We start from the raw sequence: 19,861 nt of genomic DNA on the forward strand, positions 1-19,861 counted from the left end.
ACACACAAGATCCTCACCTCATGTCTTAATCCTAAAATAAATGGTTAACCTTGTGGGGATCCGCCTCCAACATGAGAAACATACCTGGCATGTACTAATTATAATGCTTTCATTACACTTTTTTCTCAACTCCTGCAAAAACGTGGGTAGCTGATCTTGGTTTACACGGCAAATCACTTCTCATACTGTGTAAAAAGTAGAAAGGCGGGAAAAAACATTCCCTTTTTCAGAGTTCAATTTACTGATTCACTGTTCACTGTGTTACCTCAGCTAGCCACCATGTGACCAGCTGCCCATGACCTGCAGTGTACGTCACACAGACAGTTCCCTACTCAAACAGGAAACCACTCAGCACAAACTCAGTTCCACTAAGAGGGAGCAAGGAGACACTGTTCTGTAAAAAATGACCAGCATCTATAAAGGTAAATTTCATTTATCTATAAAATGTAAATATTCTAAGTGGAAAAGGGAATCAAAGCAGTCTGATAAAAGTTTATCTCAGTCTATCCAATCTAACATGAATGATGTATGCCTGATTATTTCTGTCTGTTGACCGATTCTCTGTGTACCATTGTCCAAGTCTATGTATTGCCAATGGAGCGTGCCTGTTTGCTCCTAAGAAGTGTCTGAGATGTGTTAAACGTCAAAGAGGCCATGCTACCCCAGATATCCCTTTGATGTCATCTGTATCACCTGCTCTTAAGCCAGTCTGTGTGTGTCTATGTGTGTGCGTTCATGTGTATGCATGCTCCAAATTTGTTCAGCATGACCGCATCCTCCAGCGACATACTAAACATTCTATTATAGAGTTATCACCATCACATCTACGGACACTTATTGCGTTCACAGGAGCTATAAAATCTATTAATGACTACCCTGGGGATAAAGAAAGAAAGGGTCACAATTATGCAGATCTTAGCCCATAGAGGCCGACCATGATGGGTACATACTGTAGCAGCAGTTAAGGACATGTCTGTGATCATTTTTTTGCATCTGCTCAAGCACAAACTTTTCTCTCTACATGCCTTTTGTTGCACCCTTTGCATCAGGGGGAAATGGTTGACAACTGGCCCCGACACCATCTCTGAGAGCTAGCCAAACGCTTTAGAAGATTTTGGAGTTCCAGTGCCGCTGTGTTTGTTCAAGGCAGTTCATCTCTGTCAGCAGATCTAAATTTACAGGACAGTAAATTATCACAGATCTGGTTCTCTGGCTTGCACGCATGCATGTGCGCACACTTGTGCACATGCACATTGTGGCTTTTCTGTCCCTGGAGGACAATGTATTTTTAGGGTCTGTGCTGTATTCTGACCTTTCATTAGCTTTATAGATAATGATACTGGATTCTCAGCTGATTATTATCCAAACAGCCAGGCCTGGTCCTTTTATCCTCACGCTCATCCAACTTTATTTATATGGCCAAATATCAGATATCACACACTTGCTTCAAGGGGCTTTACACACACAATCTTTCCTTAACTTGCTTCAGCTGATCTCCTTTTTTTTATCTACTCCCTTGTTCATGTTCCCTGGGACCCACCCAGTGTTGAGTTTGCTACTGTGAGTCCCATCAGTATGGGGACTCTGCCAGGTCTGACGACAGGCTGTCTAACTCTGCACACAGCCTGCCAGGGGATGGGAATACATGCTGAGCTCATCCCTGGACTGCATGACTGGTGACAGCCCACAGCATAATCCCCACAGGGGACACATTACTGGGCCATTAGTCCAACTCTTCCACTTACAGTGCATGCCTCTTGCTTGCTCTTGGTTCATTCAACCCATTCCCTTTTCTTCCTGCAACTTTCCTTTCAGAAATAATCCTGAGTGATTATAATATCAACACAGAAATCAATTGGATTAGTCCAAAATCGCTGCCTCTGTAAATCTCACCTTTATCCCTACTTCATCCCAGTGCAGCGTTTAAACATAGCAACCCCTGTCAGTACTTTTCCTCTAAGAAGATGGTTGCCAGATTGGACCTCGTACATCAGGGCAAACTTTTCCTCCAACTGACAAGAAGGCGTTTGATTCTGTTATTGTTTATGAGGAGAAAGCTGGGGTCAAGTTCACAGGCTGAAAAAGAGAGCGAGAGAGAGAGAGAGAGAGAAAGAGAGAGAGAGAGAACGAAAGTCTGTCCCAGCTCCAGCCCCATGTGAGTGAGAGTATAGCTCAGCCGTGTTTGTGCTTTCCTAATTCCTTTTGATTTAGCAGAAAATTGTGAGCTAAGCCGCAGCGCACACATATTCACCAGAGCTGAGCTACTTTGCCTCACCTCGCGGCCTCCTACAAACCTGTACCCACTCTAGTCTGTGTGTTTGTGAATGTGCCTGTCCCTGAAAAAACATTTAGAAGTTTGTGTGTGTGTGTGTGTGTGTCCCCCATTTTGACAGCAGCCTGCCTGCCGAGCTCTAAACAGAAATACAAATGTCTCTAAAAGGAGCTTAGCTTTAACAGCAGCTTTGGCATAAACACTAGAGCTGTTTTCTCAAGCTTTCGTTGAAATAGCAGTTTGCGACATCTATAGCTAATTCTAATAGTTTCAATTCCGACAGGGATTTTCCCGATTTGTTTACTTGTTTGTTGGCATTACTGGGTCAGCTGAATCAACTGTGGTATTCTTAATCCAATATCACAAACTCCATGAAGAAGTTCAAGTCTACGCTAATATGTGTGAATTGGTGTCTGTGGACAAGTCAAGCAATCATTTTTTGAGTTTGTGAAAGCTCTTTGGATACTTAAAAGTAGGTTTTAATCCATCAGGAGTCATTCAAGGACAAAGAGAAATATCAGAGATGTGATGATGGATGACAGCTCACTGCCAAGCATGAAGATAACCTAAAGATGCACACACGGATGGGGAAAAAAGGTAAGGATGGTCGCTCTCCAGGGACAATACTGTGTGTGTGTGTGTGTGTGTGTGTGTGTGTGTGTGTGTGTGTGTGTGTGTGTGTGTGTGTGTGTGCGCGCATGCTATATTCAAGCGCTGTCTCAGCACTCTCTCTCTTACACATGTGGTTCATATTTAAGCCATAGTGCTGTTCCACTGGACGATTTGGCTCTGTTCTCCCAGTCCCACATTCCCTTTCCATTCCTTTTTTCTTTGACTTTCATTTCTGCTGTGCTTTAGGTGGTGTACAAATATTTAAATAATAATTTGTTATTATTATTATTATTATTTAAACAATGTCATAGATTTACTTACTTTATATATTTATCAGGGACAGCACTCATTATTTAATATTAATATTAAATGTTTAGGTTTTAGGTTTTGCCAAAAGACTTATTTTTATTCACCCAGATTTATATTAACATTAAGATCTACAGTATGTTTTGCCATAATTATGTAAAAAGGTGTTTGTTAGGAACAGCATGAGCATGAGTAGAAGTTTAGTTTATTATAGGATCCCCATTAGCTGTGCCCTTAAGCACACCTAGTCTTCCTGGGGTCCAGTAGAAGAAGTAAGTACAATCACATATCCAGGTAATATGATGTAGATCTACATCATATTGTATGTTAGATAAAATAGTTGTGTGATTACCATATCCACATATCTGTGGCTGCAATTAACAATTGCATTTCCAACATACTGGTGCATGAAGGGCATTTGGTCTCTAGTTCTAAATGATTGCATTTTGCAGCATTTTACATTACGAATAAGAAATACCTTTTTGGAAATGTTAAAGAAATCCTTAAAAAAAAAAAAAAAAAAAAAAAAAATATATATATATATATATATATATATATATATATATATATATATATAAACATTTCCCATGTGATTTAATTACCTAGTTTTACTGGGTTGTAAAATGGAATTTTTTTTAATTATAACAATTTCTGTCTGTAGTTACAGATGAACTCATCACCATGTAGCCCTTAACAGCATCTTCACTCCTCACACACGCGCGCACGCACGCGCTCACACACACACACACACACACACACACACACACACACACACATATACACACACACACACAGGAACGCACCTCTCTCCATCCATCCCTCTTTAATATCTCCTTCTAGTCAAACTCTGTAACCCCTGCATCTGCCCAATGGGCAAGAAGAGCCGTTAGCAGCAAGCCCTCCCTCATCTCCCTCTCTCTCTCTCTCTCGGCTCTGACTCTGTCCACAGCGCACTGATAAAGGAGAGGTCTGGTGCGAGCATCCGACCCAGATACAGATTCACCCAGCTGACAGAACTGCAGCGGGTCTCACATCTGCCAACCTTTGGCTCCACCTGTGACTCGGATCATATCTCTGCATCTGAACTAAGCCAAAACCAGGATACGTGTTTGTGGAGCTGACCGGAGAGGTGAAATAACGGACACTTGTTGCTCATCTCATTAGGTAAACCTCCTGTCGGCAGCCAGAAGTGCTCAGTGAAGAGTCTGGTGCGCACATGGCACCGAAAACGCGCTCTTCACACTCTTGACAGTCGCGCTATTAATATGGAGCCACACACTAGACAATGAGGCCTACCTACTGAATGGGTGCTTAACCTACTTCACATCAAACCTTGTCTGTTAAAGCCGGGCTTTTCCCACTGAAATTTGATATTTTTTTGGGAACTTTTGGTGCATGGTAAAAAGCGCAGAGCCATGCTGGGTTTAAACAGGATTCTGAGCCTCCGGGCTGCCCGGATTCGGAGCTGTGGTCCTCCGGGAGCCAAACTCTCACCCCGGTCTTCTTCATGCCAAAACCCCGGTGCCAGTTCGAGGATTTACTGTGCCTGTCTGTTGCTGCTACTGCTGGTGACGCCTCGGGTGGACTCTTCGTGGTGGTGAGTACATTACACCTACAGGCTACCTGTCTGCCATTGAGATTAATGGGGGCCGATATTGAACATAGTTTTGGACGAAACAGTTAAGTAAATTGTTATTATTAGGCTATTAACTAAATTAAATCAAGGGTCTAACTTTAAAAGCTTGGTAGGCTAAGGAAATGGCACACGAGCCGAACATTAATCATTGATCTAAATCATTTGAAACGGAGCTGGGACTTCTGCCTATAGCTTCAAGTCTTTCGTTAGAAACTTCAGGGATTCAAACTGCCAACGAATTTAACTTATGATGACCATTTTAATAACTCTTGCAAAAGCGAAAGCTGTTCCAATTAATTCAGAGCAGACTTTCCAACAGCAGACAGACAAGGCCATTATGAGGGTTTGTTGATTTATTATCGCGGACTCACTGTGTAGCCAACAGTTTCTCATCAATGTTGCTGCAACATTGATCAACTTTATTTTTCTAGTTCTTATTAGTGCATTTTTGCTGCAAAAAAATTTAAACGCATTTGAGTTTTCATAGGCTAATATTTGTCACAAATGAGTGCATTGCCTTGTCATTTTTATGGGGAAATGACTGCAAAGAGAAACAATTTATGTGTTTTTCTGTCATCGCTTAATTTAACTCGAAATTATTTGCTCCTGAAAAAAAGATTAGGAAAAAATAAGGAGCATTAATAGTGAAAATAACCTAAATTATGAGTTTGTGAGCGAGATTTCAAGCTTCTGTTTCTGAAATACATTTTCTCTTCGTGTCAGTTTGTTGGCCTGCCATATTGAGCAATAATAATAGAGCGATAAATGTAATTTATGTTGACACTGTTGGCTGAGCGCGTGTTCAGCTCAGCTGGGGCCTGCATTCAACAAGCCAGAGCAGTCATTAACTCACCAGGTACCACACACACACACACACACACACACACACACACACACACACACACACACACACACACACAAAACATCTCATTGCCTGCGCAAATACGTGAAAATGTCCATGGGTGTGAGTGTGTTTATAGGAGAAGTGTCTGTGTGTGGGCGGGTATGGGGGTGATGGAATGCCTAATAGTTTGTGTAGATTAAAACAGTTATGGGGAGTAGTGGGAAGAGTGTGTAGAGGCTTTGGCTGTGGGCATTATTGGCTTTGAGGGGAATTTAGTGCAGGAGATACAGTAACTAATTGTTTATCACATTTCTGTGGGTGTACAGTAAGTGATGATATGGACAGATCTGGGGCTTTAAAGGGGGGGTCGCAAAAATGATTAGAAAAAAGCATGTATAGTGGGATACGAATACATTGTAATAAATGCATTATACAACCATGAAATTAGATTTTCTTTTGTAAAATATTAAGAGCACCCACCATTTCCAAGTATTTATCAAAGGTAATAGTCTGAACAGGAACAATTAGTGTGCATGTCTTTGCCAGGCAGCTGCAAGTTTGACTACTGGCGTAACAGAAAAGTGAAAAGACTTTGCTTATTTGCTGCATCTTTAGCACATTTTGCAGGAAATACCAAGACTTAAGTGAAATGATTTTAACTGATATGAGAAAATGATCAGATTATTAGTCTTTTTTTTTTATGCTTCTTGTGTGATCCAATAAAGCTTGAGAAGATGACAGGGCAGCATGAGGCCAATGTAATATCAGCTGTGTCATCATAAGTCAAAAGAAGCCTTCCCTATTTGTGTCCTACTTGTCTTTCTCGGTTCACAGTATAGTCGCAGGGCTTTACAGCACTTTCTTTTAGACCTGTTGATAATGATTTACTATCCTATAAAATCCACAAATCCTCCTGACTCACAGAGAGAAAATTAAGTGTGAATTGCTGCTCTGGATCTTTCCTTTGATGAGCACTCTGTTCTTCTTCCTCCACTCTAATCCCACTCTGGGGAGCAGAGAGAATCCAGTCTCCATCCTCTCGCCCAGCCTCGTAAAACACGACCACAAAAACTACACGCTCCCTGACCTCCATTCGCTGACCCGCCAAAATCCCTACAGCCACCGCGCTGCAAAAGGTCTCATACACACGATTAGGTTTGGAGTATATTTTGGGTAAACTCAACGCACCATTTATCTTGATAGGATGATGTCGGAGTCTGTTTTATTAGGGCACAGAGAAAGATTGGAAGAGGCATGCAAGATAACTGTGAGTAAGATGAGCATGAGAGGGAACATGCAAAAGAAAGAAAGGAGTAAAGTGCGTAAATGGGGTCTTAGTTTGACAGGGTTATTGGAGGCCCCAGACTTCGTGCTCTGATTTGTGACAAGACAATTTCAACTATCCCATTGGGAACCATTTAAACACACATACACAAGCAGGTCTTGTGGGGAGAGGTTAAGTGCTTATTTATTTGGAGAGCGGAGTAAATGGTTTCCACTCCCCTCCTGCTTGCAAACCTTAAACTGTTAAGTGTAGTGAACTCTGACTCACAGAAGATGGTTACCGCAACTCTCCTAACTCGCCACCTTTGACTATATTGTATGTGTAGCCTATCCACGTGTATACACATACCATATGAGAGCGCCTATATGTGCTAATTAACTGCAATATCCCATCGGTCACTTCTGTACATTGTATTCCACATGAATCCTTCTAAATGAAGTTGGTGTGGATTCAGTTCAAAACCTCCTAGAAGTCGTGGCCGGGTTGGCTCAGTGGGTAGAGCAGGCGCACATAGAGAGGTTTATGCCTCGACGCAGAGGTCCGGGATTCGAATCTGACCTGTGACGATTTCCTGCATGTCTTCCCCTTCTTTCTCTCCTAGCTGTCCTGTAAAATTAAAGGCGGAATAGCCCCCCAAAAAAACACTCCTAGACGTTTCTTGTGTTTCTTGCATCTTTAGGTACATCAGTGCGCTGGGGGCCCGTGTGATCTGTGACAACATCCCAGGCTTGGTGAACAAGCAGCGGCAACTCTGCCAGCGCCACCCAGACATCATGCAGGCCATCGGCGAGGGCACCAAAGAGTGGATCAGAGAGTGTCAGCACCAGTTCAGACACCACCGCTGGAACTGCAGCACCCTGGACCGCGACCACACCGTGTTTGGACGTGTCTTGCTACGGAGTAAGTCCATGTGGGTGTCCACATGTCTGCCTGTCTGATTATTACTGACTATGTGGCCAAAGAGTAGAGATACTGAGCCTGAATCTGAGCCCCATCTGCTACTATCTCACTCCTAATTCTCATCCGTCTTCTTCACTTTTACTGCCTTATCTCTCCCTTCTCCTTTCCGTCCTTCTCCCCTCGCTCTGTTCTTCCTCCGATCTTTCCATCTCATACTCACGTATGCTCGTGCTCCGTGTTTATAGTTGCTAATGGACCGTTGTAATGCCTTACGCCTCGTCAATAAACACATGGGCTTTGAGACGCGGTCTTGTCGTTTTGTTTTTACACTCCTGCCAGACCTCTCTGACAGATTAATGCCCATACACATATGCACACAGGCACACATCCATGTTACAACATACGTATTTTTACATACATACTGTATATGTATGAAGGGTTTTATAACAGCACAGTCTGAATCATGAATATTTATTGAATAACAGAGGGACAGCAGCTCTTTAGGTGTCTTGAGCCAGCTGGTTATTTTGCATGAAAGATTAAATGATGATTGTTCTATAAATTGACAATGGCGCATTATTTTGCAGTAATACTGCAGTACAACGGCATTCTGAATGCAGAGCATAGACGCAGTGATGCACCTGTAAGTCACTGTTGCATGCAATGCAACAAATACAAAATTGCTAAATTTTAGGGGTTATGGTTGTGGAGTATAATTTCTTTTGACTTTGTTGCTTTAGGAGCAAGGAATAATGGTAAATGCTTTACAGAAGTTCATTTTAGTGAATCTGGATTAAGGTTGCACAAAATAAGGTGCTAGTCTCCACCGACTTAGTATCTGACATGTTATGGTTGTAAAAAAATAGCAGATATGAGATACAGGCTGCATGTGTGTGTGTGTGTATGTGGAGGACAGGAATAAACAGTAACGCAGATGTAAATATTTAGTGAGATATTCTCCCTGTCAGACAAAGCGCAGGTTTGAATGATGACCAGCAATACCCTTCTCTATCCTCCCCAACATACATCCCCTCAACAGTACCCACTGCCCCCTTCTCCTCACCCCAGAGATGGACATTCCTGTGAATACAGAGAAAGCAGGTTGGATCACGAAAAACTCCTCTGGCCCAAGCTGGTTCAGATAGGTCTGCAGAGTGAACCGTATTTTCAGATACAAAAGTGCTCCACCCTTAGTATAATCAGTACTATATCAGTTAGTGTTTTGATGTAATTTTAAAGTGCTGGTACTTGACTATTTCCCATTTCTTAACAATAGGAAATACTGCATCACTCATGTATTTAAAACCAAATTCATTAATGTGTTTGAGATGATTTGTCATGTTTTAAAGCATTGGTATCAGATGGTCATCAATGGGCCAGAGGGGTGATCATGAGGAGCCATTCAAATCTTTACCAAAGTCCATGGCTGATAGCCACTTAAATATCTTAACAGAAGTGTTGTGACCAGGGTCATAGAGACATGGACATTATGGGTGGGGTTGAAAAATGTATCCAGATATGAATTGTGATTCTTACATTCTATGATTCTGAATCAACTCACAAAAGCAAAAAAATTGATTTATAATAAATAATAAAGTTGATGAAACGCAACCGCAAGAGCACAGTGCAGCGGCCGGCGATGGACAGCATCTACCTTTGCAAGATGAAAATGTAGTATTTTGTGGATACTTTGTAATAACAATGGCTTTACTCTGAGCTAGAGGCTGTTCTCCCCTATCATCGATTATTAATAACAACGCAGTGGAGCTCTCAGCTACGTGTAGGATTCCCACCCCCTTGGGACATGCTTGCTTTTACTTTACAATAGTTTTTTCTGATACCGATACCAGTAACGGAAATACCTCAGATACTGCCTAAAATGCTGGTATTGGTAAGTACCCGAGTCTATGCACCGTTCTGATACCATAGCTTAGCCCTGAACAAAAAAAAATGTTATGACTGACTGTCACACTAGAAAATAAAAGAAAGTTCTATGGCATTGATTCTCTGTATGTATTTGTTTACATTTCACAAAGGGTTTAACCTGAGCCAGGCCATACAACAATAGTCATGTTTCCATCAACGTATTTGTATGCGCATTTTGAAGTATCGCATTAGAAAATGTTGATGGAAACGGCAAAATTAGAGAAAAAAACGTCCTCAAATTCGCAAAAAAGTTGTTACGCTCGCTTGATGTGGTTTTTGCCTTTTTCGAAAAACAGTTAATGCGCAAAATGGGAGATGGAAACAGCTTTGCTGAATAAGTTGTGATGTAGCGAACATGTAACTCACATGATTATAGTCCCGGTATCCATCGGATGGGGATCCAGTGCGCTGTACACTTGTGGCACAAGGTGCGTAGTGGAGTTAAAAATTGACCTTTTTCACAGCAGAGATTTTGACTTGTCATAGTAGGAAAAGCACAGCTGAAATTGATAACCTTAACGATGGCTCAATTCCATCATGTGTCCCAGTAAGCTGTTTCAGTGAGTCAGCATGGACAATACCAGGGCCTCTCCTAAGTGGAATGTAGCCATCATTAATGGTGTTTAATACACCTGTGCTTTTCCTACTATGACATGTCAACATGTCTGCCGTAAAAAAGGTCTATTGATAAATTGGTTCAACAGCTTAAATTGTATGGCCCTGTACACCGCGTATACACAGCGGTGAACGGTTGTCTCGCTGACACCAAATGTCTCTGCCACAACCCTGTATACTACACAGGTGGCCAACTTGTACAATGCTATGTCTCTCCATTTAGCCAAAGAACTTAGCTCTTTGATTTAGCAAGCGGGTTTGTAATCTACAACAATGCATAATGTCAACTTGTGACAAAACTACGCTTTGCGTAGTCTAGTTTATTTGCTCTAAACTAGTTGATGGAAATGCTTTTAATTCGCATTTTCTTTTTTGCGACATTTTAAAGTTTGCTTAAAAGTCGCTTGAAAATTAGATGGAAACATGACTAATGATAGCAATAATGTCACTATCATACAGGGTTAGTAAAGAGGTTAAATAATAATAATAATTATAAATATATTTCAACGTACTGGTATCGTCCAATATCAATACTGGCCAATACTCAAGTTAAAGTATCGGAATTGGTATTGGGAAGAAAAAAATGGTATTGAAAAATCTCTACTTTACATGGGGCTGATTCCATACAGCGAATTAATTTATACTCACTGGGGAAATTAGAATCTAATTTCAGGTGCATCATTTTCTTCTATCTGAAACAGCAAGCACGTGTTTTTAACTTTAAGTATGGAGGCACCAAGTGAACACCACAGGTTGTGACTAAAGACAGACAAGTTCTTCTGCCTCTCGCTGTTGTCTTTTGAGGCTTCACTCCCAAGGGTGCTGCAAAAAGCAACTGTGACTAAACACTATATCTAATTCTCTATGTCTTTGGCCACACAATAGATGAGTCATATTCTAAGGATCTAAAGAGAACAGAAAAGCACAGCAATGGTAAAAAAAATGCTGTCATGACATCTCCCTGGTGCTGATTAATGGGGTATCACTGTGTCTGTATTTAAACAATTTATGTGAGCAGAGGAGAGCCCCGCAGCTGGGATTATTTCCATGATAATATTTAAACAGAGCTGTCCTATACTCCACATCAGGCCTGATATGCCCCCGTCAGCTGCACCTTCATGTCCTGATGGCTCACGCCCAGGCCTGGTCATGGCATTATGTGTATCTGTGCAAGCATGTTAACATGTGGGCTGCACAGTTTTAAGTCTTTAGATTGTAGAGAATCTGTTTTATTGCATGATACGAGTAACTCAGTATAAACTCTAAGTTTCTTTTTTGCTTATGTGCTTTCTCTCTCTCTGTCTCTCTTTCTTAGGCAGTCGTGAAGCAGCATTCGTCTACGCCATCTCCTCAGCAGGAGTGGTGTATGCGCTCACTCGCGCCTGCAGCCAGGGGGAGCTGAAGACGTGTAACTGTGACCCGCACAAGCGTGGACGGGCTAGCGATGAGAGAGGAGAGTTTGACTGGGGTGGCTGTAGTGATAATATCAACTATGGGATAAAGTTTGCCAGAGACTTCATAGATGCCAAAGAGAGGACTGTCCGAGATGCACGGGCGCTCATGAACTTACACAACAACCGCTGTGGCAGAACAGTAAGTGTGCAATTACAGCAGAATCAATTTAGCCAAATTACAAAACATATTCCATCACTTTCATCTTGTGGTATATATGTATGTATATATACATACATATATAACATTCTCGTTATCTCGGTTCCACATGCACTGAGATCAAATCTCTATATGCAAATCATGTAGGTGGAGCAGACAAACTAGTAGTTGCAGAGTTAGGGGAGTTAGGGATTTTTTACAGACCGCATTCACACCTTGCTGGGATCCAATCACAATGCAGTGCCACTCCAAATTGCAATGCATTCTTAGTGCATTTTAGGGCTGCTACTTTTTATTTGAAGGAGCTAGTTAGGAGCTAGGATAAGCTAGGTGGGTTACATTGAAATTAGTTTGAACTTGATTTTTTTTTTGTAAAAGTGACAGCCCTAGTGCATTTACACCTTGCGTTAACATGTTTTTCCTTATATAACATTTTCAGTTAAAGATTACATGTTAAAGGGATACTTTATTTTACTTTAAAGGGTATTCATCCATAGTCAGTAAGAAATATACTGCTGTGGGGCAGCAGCAAAAATATATTTTTGCCACCTAAAAAAAAAATCAATATCAGTGTAAGTGTATATATTTAGAATATGTTCACCACTTTACCTTGCTGTCAAACAGCCCTCTACAAAGGGAACAGAAGCCGTTATAGCGCTCTCTTTAAAGCCACCAAACTCCTTACAGAAACTGTAATTTTACCTCGCAGAACAGAGGAGACCTTATAAAACACCAAAGTCATACAATAACACAAACATACTGACCGATCGAGCCAGCGTTAGACCAGCAACTCCTGGGTTCTGTGGGGTAAAATGACTGTTTTTGTCAAAGGAGTCTGGTGGCTTTGAAGAGAGCATTGATGTATGCAACTGCTTCAGTTTCCTGTCGGAAAGAGCTGTCTGACGGCAAAGTAAAGCAGTAAAAATATTCTGAACACTTAAACCGATTTTGATATTTTTAGGTGGTCCTCCCAAAAAAACGTAAGCAAAGCTAAAATTATTGGATGGTTCTAAAGATTATCTTGCCAGATTTTCTTGTGGTGTGAGATATGTTACCAGTGTTTTTTACATCCTTACAGTCCATCCTGGCCACACCAATTTCAAATCACAAATTTTAAACATGTTCAGTATTTACGATCTGATATAATGTTGTATGTGGGGAACGGCGAAGACAGCCTAGTACACAGTCTAGACTTGTTTTATCCGGGCCGGGCTTCTGCGGGAGAGCGGTGCTCATACGAAGCTTATACAGCAGATCACAAAGGGAGAAAGAGGGTGGACGGAATGGGGAGTGCTAACAGCGCTAACGCCTCCTTCCCAAGTGTAGGACCAACAGACTCAAGAACTCCTTTGTCCCTCATGCCATCATACTGTACAACTCCTCACTCGGGGGGAGGAGGAAATAGGGTAAAGAGGACAGAACAGAACACTGTGCAATAAATTATTAATAATCTACTCACATACATACCTGGATACTCTAACTGCTCTTAACTGCTAATTTATGCTAAATGCCATGTATTTATTAACTGTGTAATAACACAATACCATACACAGTCCTATATATCTATATATCTATCTTTATGTATCTGTAGTTTATTGTTGTTTTACTGTTTGTTTATTTCTTGTAAAAATATTTAGCTAAAAGTTTGTTATTCTTATACTCTATTTTTTCTATCTTTTTTTCTATTTAAAGAGTGTTTTGTAAGATGCTAAAATCTGCTGCTGGAAATCTAATTTCCTTGCGGGAGTCATCCCAAAGGGATCAATAAAGAGAAGTCTAAGTCTAAGTCTACACTACAAACAGAGCATTAGTTAGCTCCATGGTTTGCTTACACTCACCTAGGCGACCTGGCTTCCGGGGAAGAGCTCATCATTAACCGTCCCGACTGGGGATGCGGCGTTATCAGCGGGTAACCACCATATGAGCACCGATCTCTTGCAGAAGCCCAGCCCGGGCAGCGTGCTACTCTAAAGTCACGTTTGATCGAGGGAGACTTCCGGTTTTGAGATTAGGGAATCTGGTTGTTAGTTAATGGAATGTGGGGTGTGCTGTTCTGGCCAAATCGTTGCTCTCTACACACTATAGGAACCAAACGGTTGAATCTTTCATTACGTGTCGTGTGTGAGGACTGTTTTAACATTTGTTAAGATTGGAAAAACATTTTTTAGTGTGGGCCAGTGAGAAATATGTTTTCATGAAATTTAAACTAACCCTTTAGCCCTTAAATCAACATTATGCCTTAGCTCCACAGGTACATGTAAAACCAAATGTCACGATGGCTATAACAACATACACACAACCTGCACTTCTCTCTATGTATTTAGGCAGTGAAGCGGTTCATGAAGCTGGAGTGTAAATGTCACGGTGTGAGCGGCTCTTGTACGCTGCGGACATGTTGGATGGCCATGGCAGATTTCAGGAAGACCGGTGACTTCCTGAGGAAGAAATACAACGGGGCCATCGAGGTGACGATGAATCAGGATGGGACAGGCTTCGCTGTAGCAAACAAAGCCTTCAGAAAGGCCACCAAGAATGACCTGGTCTACTTTGAGAACTCTCCGGATTACTGCCTACAAGACAAAACAGCAGGTAAGACGACAAAAAGGAGAGAAGAAGAATAACGTGGATTGAACTGAAAGACGGAGACAGGCAGTTTCTCATGGGTGTTGATGGATTGCCTTGACTGTGTTTTGTTTTAGTGGTGTTATGTGTATGTTGTGCGTATGTCCATGCATGACTAGTGTGTTTGTGTGTGTGTGAATTTCAGTGTGTGTGTAATGGTAGTCAGACAACACAGCAGGCCTCCCGTATGATGTCGGTGGAAGCTAATATCCTTGTACCTTGGGGACATGGTCGTTTTGTGACCACCTGAACTCTATCAGTCTCTGTCAACACACACACACACACACACACACACACACACACACACACACACACACACACACACACACACACACACACACACACACACACAACCCCATGGTCAAAGGATGTGTTGATCAACCTTTACACAGTGCACCTAATTAGTTATGACTGTTTCTGATTGGCCGGTCAATGAATAAAACATTGTCGGAAAAACTTTTACAATATTTGGCACACCTCCATCAGTCAGAAGCTCTGTCCAGTTCCTCCTCGTCCTTGCTTCCTTTGTCTACCTCTCTCTTCGTCCCTTCATCTATCCTCCCCCTCTTTCTCACCTTCCCAGTGGAATCCACAGCCTAGGGACACAAGCATCTAATTTAAAAAAAAAAAGAAATCACTTCTTTCTGTCTGTCACAGTCTCTCCCTCTCTGTCTGTCTGAACTAAGCGTAGCTGGAGGGCAGAGTGGGCCTCAGAGTGTGAGAGCCTGTCTGTCTGTCACGCTCCACTGTCCATTTAACACACACACACACACACACACACACACACACACACACACACACACACACACACACACACACACACAGTGGCTTCAAAGGGAGCAATGGCTTGGGAAAAGCAGTGTAACTATAGGCCACTCTACCAACACTGCATATTTGTGTGTGTGGGTCTGTTGTTCTATGGGCAGCTTGTTGTGATAGGTAGCAGTTCAAACAGGGAGCTTCTCACACGAAACACCAGCACTAATCTCTGTGGGGATGACATTCACATAAGACACAACCAATATGCCACTGCATTAAGTAATAGCCAGATTGGTAAATACTACGATACACTTAACAACGGTGACTAGCATTCTACTGCGGATTAAACATTGAACCAGATTCACACACACTCCCAAGTCTGAATGCAGTATAAACATCACCAGTCAAAAGGTGGGCTATGAAAACGGACAGGAGGGCAAAATGGCGTAGCTGTTTTTCATACAGCAAAGGTTACAGCTAAAGTTGTTTAAGGATAACATTAGAAGAGAGTGCATCCATATCAAGAAGGATAAAGTTACAATGACATGTAAGAACACACACAGTGTCCACACTGGATACATTTCATGAAGGTTCAAATTGTAATTGCAAGTGCTGTAATAGATACCCATTAATGTTAACTCATGAACACATTGTTTTTCAGGGAAAAAAAGTGAAAGTAACCCTCACTTAGAGATTGCATTGAGTTACAGACCCATGGGACAGCAGCTAGCCATGGTGTGATGTTACTACTAGGGCTGCAAATAAGGATTGTTAACCTGCCAATTCTTTTCTTGATTTATCGACGTATAAAATGTCAGAAAATGGCAAAAGGTAAAGCCCAAGGTAACTTTTCTTCAAATGACTTGCTGTGTCCAGCCAATAGTACGAAACCAAATATATTCAGTTTCAGCAAATCCCCATAACTGAGAAGCTAAAACTAAGTAATGTCTGGCTTTTTGGTTTGAAAAAATTACCTAAACTATGAATCAATTATCAAAAGAGTTTCTAACTAGTTTTTTTGATCGACTAATCGATTAATCAAGTAATAATTTAAGGAATTTGGCTCTCTATATTCCCACCAGTGGTTGTTTTCAGTAGAAGAATTGGCAGAGATATAACATAAAAGTAACATAAAACTAGTTTTAGTTAACCTCTATCTTTTGTGCTCTGTGCAGGCTCCCTGGGCACGGCTGGGCGGGTCTGCAATAAGACATCACGCGGCACAGATGGCTGTGAGGTAATGTGCTGTGGGCGGGGCTACGACACCACGAGAGTGAAGCAAATCACGAAGTGTGAATGCAAGTTCAAATGGTGCTGCGCTGTGGAGTGTAAGGACTGTGAGGAAGCGGTGGACATACACACATGCAAAGCTCCCAAACGAGCTGAATGGTTGGACCAGACCTGAGGACACGCCCCCTCTGCCCCCTGTTATGCAACCCCTACCCCTTTCCCCTTTCCAGGACATCCTGTGGAACATGGCATTCTGGGAAAGTTTGTCTGAAAGTGCTCTGCGTCTCCGCCCTCCCCTGCCCCCACCTCGGTTCATCATTGCATGGCTTTTCTACCTGTCTCTCTGAAAGCACTAGAATTCAGTACCCATCAATATGAATTAACAACCATTAGCCCCTGTTTCTGAATGGCCCTGTGACTGAACTGCTGGGATCAGATAATGAACGGTGAAACCAGTGAACACTTTAGGGTTTGGGTGGATTGGGCTTCCATTTAAGATTCAGTCCAGGCAGCCTTTTTTCTAGCGTGTGGTTCTGGGTTAAAATGGTTTGCTGCTTTCCTGATGCTTTAAAGACACATTTTTACATTAACTGAGCCTACAAACGTATCCAGTATTATAACAACAACATCATACACTCACATAACTTTCTTTCTTTTTTTGAGGAAATACACTTTTATCTACCAAAAACTTGGTTGGACTTTGGGAAGTAGCTTGACAAGTGCACTTTGAGAAGTGGACATCTGGGCGCAAGTTTGGCTCTGTGTGGCCAAACAGTAGTCCAAGCAGAGGACTACCAGAGGACAGGGAGATGGACACTAGATGAATAAATGGACAGATGCATCATTGGGACTTTGAATGCAACTGTAAAAAAAAAAAAGAGAGAGAGAGAGAGAGAGAGAGAGAGAGAGAGAGAGAGAGAGAAAGCTGTTTAAAGTGATTTATTTAAATTGTAAAGTGTTGTTTCATTTCTCATCTGCGGATGAGACTGCACTACATTGGCTGACAAAAGGTGAGAGAAAAGAACACTCCTATTATTATTATTATTATACAGTGTACTCTAGTTTTCTTTGTGTAAGACGACAAACTGCTGCTGAGAAAAAAAGAAGAAGAAAAAGAAGATGGCCTCACTGGTCATTCAGTCACACATAACCACAACATCAGACAGATTTCAATTCTCTGCTCTCCAGCTTGCTCGTGTAACATTGTGTATATTGCCTTATCTAAACAGATGTTCATATGAAATATATGGTGAATCAGTATGGAGGAATCTTTGTTTTTTGTTTAGACAGAACAACATAGAGGTTGAAGGCAAGAAAGCGACTAGATGCAGACAGGGCAGAACTGATCAGTGTGACCGAGCAAGACAGTGAGTAAGTTCCCGTTGTACTGCTGTCATAACCTGCCATGTTATTCCCATGACACACACACCACTTCGCTTCTCCTCACCAGCATGAGTTAAAAGACACTGGGGCAGTACTAATACAATCTATGTCGGTAACAAAAGGCTGATTCTGTGTGAGTTAGGGTGGGGTGTGTTATATCAGTCAAGGGGAGGAAAGTGTTTGATTAAAGGCCCAACCTAAACCCCCAACCCTTGCTGGCCTCATCCCACCCCTCGCTATGTGGAATTCCAGGTGGGTCCCAGGCTAATGACTAGATGGCTGTAATTACCCGGGGCTGTTGATAGCTGGTGATTGGACATGGTCGTGCCACAGAGGACCTAGTGTGGGCTCCTGCTGGGACCACATTTAATCAAAGGCTTCTTGGCCGGCTTATCAAAGCGAATACTTTCCAGCAATCTTCTCTGCCTCAGCCCCCTCTGCTCCCCAGACTCTCAGTCCAGTTCAGTCTCTGTTACATTCGAGCCCAGAGACTCCTGATAACGTGAATTCAAAGGGATATTGCACACAAGTGCAAACTTAAGACAAAAGTAGTGTGTATACACAACTGCATGGATGCCATAAGCATGTATTCATTGCCTTTTTACTCAGCAAGCCTGTACTGTCTTATGACACTTCTACATTTTTCTGTGTTGGTCAATGTGTCCCAGTGATAAGATCACCACCTCTTGCCCAGGCTTGGGACAGGATGCAGCCATGTTCAGGCCTGACTGGACACACCGATGGCATGACACAGGAAATGCAAGGCATCTGCCCTGGAGATACATTGACACAGGAAGCAGACACAAACGCAGATACAGCAGCTGAGATACTATAATAGAAAATACTAAACTGATCTTCTGAGTCCCTTCAATCAATACAATCTCTTTCATGTGATTCTGCTTAACAGTATAATGAAAGTTTTTAATTGACTAATATCATGATTCCCCTTTCAGTCTATTAACTGCCCCAAAAGAGCCCTCAGAACATCCTATACAAGGTCTTTTAATAGCCAGGGGAGGCCCAGGGGAGGCCCATATCGTTAAATAAGATAAGCGTTATTTTTCCTCAGTCTCAATGAGACTATTCTAGTGCCAGCTTTCTGTGGTAGAGTCTATCTGTGTCAGGCTGAGAGCATTTCAGAGTTTCACAGGCAAACCATTAGTCTTCACAGCTGGCATGCAGCAGTAGGTTTAGCTATACATTTTATTGCCTATGATAACATTGCATTCACCAAGGTAATTACTGGGATTTTGGAATGGGAGTGGCAATATTACTAAAAAGAAGTCAGACAATCATACAGGTTTTAAACAAAGCTAAAGCCAAAGTTATTTGGAAGAGAAAATATAGGCGTACAGTGAAATTATCACCTAACTTTTGGAAACTGTGGCTGAACTTTGACTTGCATTTTTTTGGGGGGCTTATTGTGGACATTATGGGTGCACTCACCTTCGGTTTTACCTCCAAATAAATTGGGTTAAATAATATATTTACAATGAATGTCTTGACAGCTTGGATTCAATGCTCCATTGTAGCAATGGCATCCCTTTTTCAGATCTCAGATATCAACTTGGTGGGTAAAACCCAAGACGGAATAAAACAGAATTATCCTTTTAATTCCAGGCCAACTAATCTGTCTGGGATCAAATCACAGGCACAAGAAGTTCAGATCAAACTCTAGTCAGGCTGAATTTAAATATTTGTCATTGAAATGAAAGTTGCCCAGTTGTATGATACTGGCCCTGTAGTGTTAAATGTCTGGTAGGGTCACAGTGACATTACACTTCTGTCCCATTCACTTATATTGAAGCCTGTACCTGCATCATAGCACAGCATCACATAATGTTTCCATATTTTGTTTAT

The 19,861-nt window shown here is 41.8% G+C and overlaps 2 protein-coding genes across 7 annotated transcripts in view; one reads left to right on the top strand and one right to left on the bottom strand.

Moving 5' to 3' along the window:
- The window catches only part of fkbpl (FKBP prolyl isomerase like), a 56,768-nt gene that overhangs the window by 23,996 nt on the left and 12,911 nt on the right, over nucleotides 1–19,861 (bottom strand). For 2 of the 6 annotated variants that reach the window (XM_028582298.1, XM_028582294.1), the window contains one exon: nucleotides 15,107–15,225. The exons of 3 other annotated variants lie outside the window; for them this stretch is intronic. The gene's annotated coding sequence lies outside the window, so the exon portion shown is untranslated. Of the gene's footprint in view, nucleotides 1–15,106; nucleotides 15,226–17,300; nucleotides 17,481–19,861 lie in introns of all 6 variants that reach the window. One more of the 6 variants, XM_028582296.1, reaches the window with a different exon arrangement.
- LOC114558347 (protein Wnt-2b-A) lies at nucleotides 340–17,878 on the top strand. The gene is made up of 7 exons (XM_028582291.1): nucleotides 340–422; nucleotides 2,764–2,869; nucleotides 4,140–4,787; nucleotides 7,635–7,855; nucleotides 11,712–11,989; nucleotides 14,332–14,596; nucleotides 16,564–17,878. Exons 3-7 carry the CDS (start codon nucleotides 4,606–4,608, stop codon nucleotides 16,791–16,793), a joined length of 1,176 nt encoding a protein of 391 aa, XP_028438092.1. The 5' UTR covers nucleotides 340–422; nucleotides 2,764–2,869; nucleotides 4,140–4,605; the 3' UTR covers nucleotides 16,794–17,878.

Source organism: Perca flavescens, chromosome 7, assembly GCF_004354835.1.
Source record: "Perca flavescens isolate YP-PL-M2 chromosome 7, PFLA_1.0, whole genome shotgun sequence".
In the NCBI taxonomy this organism is placed as follows: Eukaryota; Metazoa; Chordata; class Actinopteri; order Perciformes; family Percidae; genus Perca; species Perca flavescens.

Coding starts and splice junctions, on each gene's coding strand:
- LOC114558347 (XM_028582291.1), top strand. CDS start 4,606: ATGCTGGGTTTAAACAGGATTCTGAGCCTCCGGGCTGCCCGGATTCGG. Junction 7,856..11,711: donor TGGACGTGTCTTGCTACGGA/GTAAGTCCATGT, acceptor TCTCTTTCTTAG/GCAGTCGTGAAGCAGCATTC. Junction 11,990..14,331: donor ACAACCGCTGTGGCAGAACA/GTAAGTGTGCAA, acceptor CTATGTATTTAG/GCAGTGAAGCGGTTCATGAA.